This window comes from Populus euphratica, unplaced genomic scaffold (genome assembly GCF_000495115.2).
Source record: "Populus euphratica unplaced genomic scaffold, PopEup_1.0 scaffold35.1, whole genome shotgun sequence".
In the NCBI taxonomy this organism is placed as follows: domain Eukaryota; kingdom Viridiplantae; phylum Streptophyta; class Magnoliopsida; order Malpighiales; family Salicaceae; genus Populus; species Populus euphratica.
This window is the reverse complement of record NW_011499860.1, coordinates 312,882-319,715: the sequence shown is the minus strand read 5'-3', so window position 1 is coordinate 319,715 and position 6,834 is coordinate 312,882. Positions and strand designations below refer to the sequence as shown.

General features: G+C 32.6%; 1 protein-coding gene across 2 annotated transcripts; it reads right to left on the bottom strand.

Moving 5' to 3' along the window:
- Nucleotides 1–1,632: 1,632 nt before the first annotated feature.
- LOC105124454 (uncharacterized protein DDB_G0271670-like) lies at nt 1,633–4,232 on the bottom strand. 2 transcript variants are annotated; one of them, XM_011024478.1, is made up of 2 exons: nt 2,038–4,232; nt 1,633–1,958 (listed from the first exon to the last, which is right to left on the bottom strand). In XM_011024478.1, the coding sequence occupies exons 1-2, from the start codon at nt 3,530–3,532 to the stop codon at nt 1,888–1,890; spliced, it is 1,566 nt and encodes a 521-aa protein (XP_011022780.1). In that variant the 5' UTR covers nt 3,533–4,232; the 3' UTR covers nt 1,633–1,887. The 2 variants fall into 2 exon arrangements, with proteins under 2 accessions (XP_011022780.1, XP_011022779.1); XM_011024477.1 differs by having other exon boundaries at nt 1,633–3,710; nt 3,801–4,229.
- Between the last annotated feature and the right edge of the window lie 2,602 nt (nt 4,233–6,834).

The window sequence follows — 6,834 nt, the reverse complement described above, 5'->3', positions numbered from 1 at the left end:
GGCAAAGTAGATCGGTGGGAAAGCGAGGTTTATGTATTTTTTAATTAATGCCCGCCTATAGTTTTTTTTTTTTTTTTTGGCTTCACAGAAGGGCAAGAAAATATCTCCAAGCATTTTATTGCTGTACTAAAAAGGCACTTTTGTCCAGCTCGCACAGTCGGTCTCTACTTGCTGGTGTCCTACAACACCCTTAGTGATTTCTTTAGGGGACCTGACATGACATGTATTATATATGTAAATATCCTTAATTAGAGGCTTAGTTTGGTTTTTTTAATAAAAAAAAGACAACTTGATTTAGCTTTATATTATTATTCATTTTTATAAAAATCACGATATGAAACACGGTCTCCTGATAATAGAGATGACGTGTTTAAGATCTAGACAAGAAAGATTTAATTAAAATGTACGATAACTAATTCTGCAATACTCTTTTATGATATATATATATATATATATATATATATCAAGACTTCAAATTAGCATACAAAGATGAAGGAACATTATGCTAAATCTTTTATTGTGGAAATAAATATAGAGTTAAGGAACGAGCAGAAGCACGTACAAGAAGAGATTAGATTAATCTAAGACAAGATTGCGGCGGCTAACGGTTCCCCAAATCGCGCCACCAATCACTCCGTATACATTATGGACACCACATTGGCAACGAGAGGAATATACTATTTGTTTTTTTTTTTAATTTCAAAAGTAATTTTTTAAAATATTAAAAAAATTATTTTTTATTATAAATTAATATTTGTTTTTAGTGTTTTTAGGTTACTTTAATTTTTTTAAATCAAAAAATTATTTTGAAAATATAAAAAATATTATTTTATATATTTTTAAATAAGTAATTATAGATTGATAGCTATCATTCTGGATGGAACGAAACCAGACAAGACTCCAACCCCATGTGTTGTGTTTTTCTTTTTATTAATTTGCTGGCACTGAACAATGCGTTCTTGTTCATCATTCTTGAGTTATTTCTCGATAACAAGGATTATAAAAGTGATGGAAACGCGAGAAACAAACACTCTCTCTCTCTCTCTCTCTCTCTCACACACACACACACAAATTAAAGTTTATATAAAAAATCATATTAAATCAAATTCAAAATAATAAAATTTAAAAAAATCAAAACAAAATATATTACAATAAAAAATTTGAAGATCAAATTTTATATAATAAATAAATAATATGATAGTTCTAAGTTTTTTAGAAAATATTTTTTGTACAAAATAAAAAAATATTTCTGAAAACTAAATTAATTTTTTTATATAAAATATTTTTCATTAACTTTTCAAATAATAAATAAATATAAAAAAATTAAAAAAAAAATTCCAGAAAAAACTTTCCAGGAAACAACTGTTACTCAATCCTCCTCTCATGCCCTTAATCCTCCTCAATGTTATGGTCAGCTTGAACAAACCAACAAGCCATGTGAAGATCATCCACAAATTAGTCATCACATGTAGCTCAAGCCTCTTCATTCTTTTACTGCAGGCGACAGAATGAATCTCAAATTTGACTTCCTTTAAAGAGAACATATATATATATATATATATAACCACATTCCAATTACTAAGAGAAAAATTGAACTTGGTAAATTAAACTAAAGCATTTTACTATCAAGACTAGGAGAACTAATTAAGAGTGCCATGATCGTTTGTATAGGGATGTACAAGGATCAGGAATTAATACATGGAAAAATGTCAAAAGAACAAAGAAAAGCTATTATTTACATATAACTAGGAGAGATTAAAAGGGAAATAAAATCAAAAAAAGAAAAAAGGTGTCCTAATTAGGTTAACCAAAAGTCATGGTTCAAATGGAGAGAGACAAAAAAATATTCTCTTTCTTTCATGCATCAACATAGATACTCACCGCCATTTAAGCTTTATCGGCCTCTTCATCTTCATTCTTTCTCTCTCTGATTATGATCTCGCTATCATTTACTACTTCTTAATGGTGATCATCATATTCTAATAATAAGATACTTATATTCCTAATCAGAAGAACAAATCCATGATTCCATCATACCTTCACTCCTTGTAGCCACATTCTCTTGCCCCTTATTATCACCACGAAAATCTGATGATGAAGAAGCCAAGAAGTTAACTTTCCCGTTTGTAACACGCTGGGTTGAGTTATTGTAATTTCCGTTAATGGACCTTAGAAGACCTTGTTGTTGTTGTTGATGATGATGGCCACCCTCATTTGAACCAACCCCATCTCCCCAGTTTGCAAGATTGTTGTTGTGATCACTTCTTCTCATTAACGTCGCATCTGCTGATGGTGTCGATGATGATGAGACTATATTTTGAAGCCCTGCAAGGTTTGTGCTAACATGCCCATGGCTCATCCCGAACTCTTCTAAAACACCCATTTTGAGATGTGAATCATTTGATGGGATTTCTAAAGAAGACCCTTGTTGTGCTTTTGTGGTGCCAAGGATACTGGTTGAATTTGGAAGTGGATATTTATGAGGGGCTTGAAGAAGAGGGTGGAAATTGAACATTGGGTTTTGGACGTTGATGTTGAGCAAGTGTTGCGGCTGTTTCAAAAGGCCTAAATCAGAAGGTAGTTGGTAGTTAATGGAAGTTGAGGGGATATTAGAAGTAGTACTACTATTAGTACAAGCACCGGAATTATTGATGTTAGCTGTAGCAGTGGAGGCTATAGCATCAACCATAGAAGAAGTAGAAAATGATGATGCAGTAGAGCCTGAAGAGGCAAATGGCGGTGCTGCTGGTGGAGGTGGCTGGAATCTTTGAGCAAACGGTCTTAAAAGGTAAGGAGGCGGTGAAGGGTCCAAATGGTGAGAGACAGCTGTTCTCAAAGTGGAGGCTGCAGTTCCAAATAGATCAAGCCTGCTTCTTGGGAAAGGTGAGGATGTGAAGGGTGGTGCAGGGATCCCTGTAAACTCCTGAACCATGGCTCTGAAATTGGTGGTGTCCGTGCTCAAGACAGTTGTAGGTGCACGCCTAGAAGCTCTTGATCTTTTCTTCGGGTTTCTAACCCCTGCAGTGTTACTGACTTGATCATTTGTCCCTGAAACCGAAACTGAACCTCTTGTAGCACTTTCTTGTCCGTGTGGTGGTAGAGACTGAAAAGTGGTTCTCGTTTGAGTTTGGTTGGTAAACAACTGTTGGGTTGGTGAGGAAGACGAAATGAAGCCACCAAGATCAGTGCAATTGGGTTCAGATCTTAAGTTCTTAGACCAAACCATATCAAGATTGAGGAGTGAATTTGGGTTCGTGTAAGGAGGTGGTGATGATCTTGACGGTGCTGATGATAAAGGATCAAAATAGTTTGATATAGGGTCAAACAACAACGTTGATGATGAAGAAGAGTGGTGGGTTTGGTGGTGGTGCTGGTGTTCTGGTTGTGGTGGTGGGTTACTAGACATGGGACCAACATGGCTTAATGGGTTGTTATTGTTGTTCAAGAAAGCTGAGATTGACTCAGCGCGTGAATCATACTCTTCATCTCCACCACTGGAGGATTGCATACTTCCACTATTGCCAGAATCCATTTTTCTTCAAGAAAAAGAGAGATAAACTAAAAGGGAAAGACGTAAAAGAAGACAGAGATATGGAGAGAGAGAGAGAGAGAGAGAGATGTATCTACATATGCAGTGAGATTTTCGCGTGCTTACTTATTGACTTACCCACACAGACTCGATCAGGCTCATTTAAGAAGGGAGGGAGAAGCTACAAAACAAAGCATGTGGTAATATAAAGAAAGAAAGAGAAAAGTCTTCTGGAAGATAAATCAAGAAGAGCTATTCTCTGAAAAAGTACCCCAAGTTGTCTTTAAAGCTCTGATCTACAAAGAAGACAGCGTTTGGCTTGCTTTTACTTAGTCTTTGGACAAAAGGGTTTATTATGGTGTAAAGAATGGAATAAGCAGCCCAGGATCATGAAATTGATAGTTCCATCAGGGAAGAAAGAGATAGAGATGAATGGAAGCTAACTCTCTTTGGTTGTTTTCTGTTTCCCTTTTGTTTTTAAGCCTAATATGGGGGTACTGAGGTGAATTAGGGTTTTCTTCAAGAGACAGAAAGACAAAGAGGGGTGGTTCTCCAGCCTTTTCTTCTCTCAAACAGAGGCTGCTTCTGCTCGCAGTTTCTCTCAAAAGATCAGGGTGGGGTAGCCGAGAGGGAGGGGGGTGATAGGAGAGGCAAGGCAACTGGTCAAAGTATGTAGGAGGTGTGGTTTTGATTCAGTGTGAAAAGAAGAAAAAGATAAGAGGCGAAGGAGAGCTGTTAAAATATACTACCACCGTAGTACTAGAGAGATAAAAGTCACTACATTTAAGTATGGTATATATTACCATGTTTTTTTGTTTTTTTTATTTTATTTTTTAATTATTTTGATGTGTTAAGATTAAAAACAAATTATAAAAAAATATACTATTTTAATATATTTTTAAATAAAAATATTTTAAAAAATAACTAGTCCTGCTAACACAGTACTGCTACTGGATAGAAAGTATTAAAATTGTCTTCATCCACTGATTGAAAATGCACTGATTAAAATTATTTATGTGCATAGAATAATGTGACGGGCAAGCAACCAAATTAGGAAAAATGGTAGTTGAATGGTATAAAAAGAGGTATAACAACCATCACCAATATTGACCACTATTTACTTTTGAAAAGATTTATATATTAAAAAAAATAGAAAATGAAGTGTCTCGTGTAGTTTGGACTCCAATCTGGAAATCTAACATTATCTAGATTTTGTCCCATGTTTTCGAGGAAGGTTAGGTTTAACGATAGACATAGCAAGAATCATTCATGTCGATGTTTTATATATATATAGAGCTTAATTAGGCTAGTTAATTGTAATTCTGGCGACAGCCCTTGACTAAGTCAGGAATCCTGTGATAAAATATCAGGAAAAGAAGATTATGTTATTTGTGAGTTATAATTGAGGAACCTCAGAGAATCTTTCACAGTGTTTTTCTCTGCTGAGGCGTATATTAGCGAAGATCAAGATTCTTAACAGGTACGTGATTAATGTAAGAAATAATTCAGATTAATTTTACATGATTGGAAGAGAGAAGAAAAAATATCAAATCTGTGGATGGATGGATCTGCTCACCAACACCCTGAGTTTGCTGCAACCATCAAAACCAAAGAGAAGCTATGTATAAATAATATTGTTACTGTTTAATTATATCCTTAATTTAGAATATTTAGTGATATTATTTATATAGCTTATTATTAAATAATTACACACACTTGGTAATTTCTGAGACGTCTTCATCATTGTACGTGGTTTGATATGATATATCTCTTGTCAATGATCTGTTTTTGCCGCTACAATAACCAAACCCTAATCCTGAAGACCGGAATTTCAAATCCATACGTAAGGCTAGCTAAAGCAGCCTGTAATTACTGATTCTATGCGATGCTTTAGTTATTAATTCCCAACTATAAAATATATATCTACCAGTTCTCTGGGACTTCTTTTTGCAGTTCTTGACAGGTACACCTTACAACCTATCGATCCTTTTTTCTCAACGAACAAACAAATAAAAAAAGAAACTCTCTAATCTGGTTTAGGGCGAAATCAAATTTGTTTTTTTAAAATGGGCCAAATCGAATTAAAAAAAAACAAAATAATATCACTCCTTGCAAGAACCATCATATTTTGCTTAGAAACAACTAATTATAACAATACAGATAATATCAAGGACATATTTTTCATAAAAACTCAAAACCAGGCTCGAAGATAATCTTATGATTGTTAGTTGAAGCCTCCCATCACTTCAAAAGTTGTTTATTATGAACCTTTTTTTCGTTTAAGAAATAAACAGAAATAGTGTTTGAAAAAAATGAAGTAGGTGCTGGCATTTCTATGATTTAAGTGGCACTAATTTTTTTTGGCCCAAAGATTTTTAATTAATAGGTGATGGTGTGAAAAAGAGAGAGAGAGAGACAACAAAAGTTTAACTGAATTTTCACTTCAAAGATGAGTTGATTGCCCTTATTACAACAAAAGCGTGAATTTCTTTTCTGTATTTTGGCTGTTTACTGATTTTTATTTTTATTTTTAACGTAGTTCTTATGTTATATGTTATATGCTTATTGCAACTTTAAAAAAATATTTTGACACTGAATTTATATTAAAAAAATATTTTAGTATCACAACATCATCTATTTTATTTAATATTTATTGAAATAAATAATTTAAAAAAAAAATTAATTTATTAAACTTTATACAGTTAAAACTTCGTATTACAAGTATGGTAAAGTAATCCAAGTTGCACTGGTTCATAGGTTTGGTAAATATATATATATATATATTTTCTAATTAAACTTGATTTTGTGATTGTTAAAATATTAATTTAAAAAAAAATTATATTATTAAACTTTAGAAAATCCATAGACTTGTTCATGGGTTGATTCGCTTTAAGAATTTGGTAAATTTAAATTTTTTATATTTTATTTTTTTTATTTCTTCATTCATAATAAGGTTTGTTGAGAATTGAGTTTTATAATTGTTTTTATTTCACTTTCTATAAGATTATCACCATCTAAAAAACATCTCGGTATTTGGTTGATGCTTGATTTTGTAATTGTCTAGTTTTTTATTAAATAGTTGAATAAAAAATGATTTTGAAAAAAACAAGTTATTACTCTTAGTAGAGTTTGTGACCTGGTTCACGTGTTTTATGTATTTACCTGAATCATGAATTTGAAAAGTTTATCCACCAAACCTAATATATATTTTTAGTTTTTGGCTCTTTATTAATTTTTTTAATTGATTTTTTTATTTAATCCTTTAATATTAGATTGGTTGGGAGATCAATTTTTTGATTTATTTC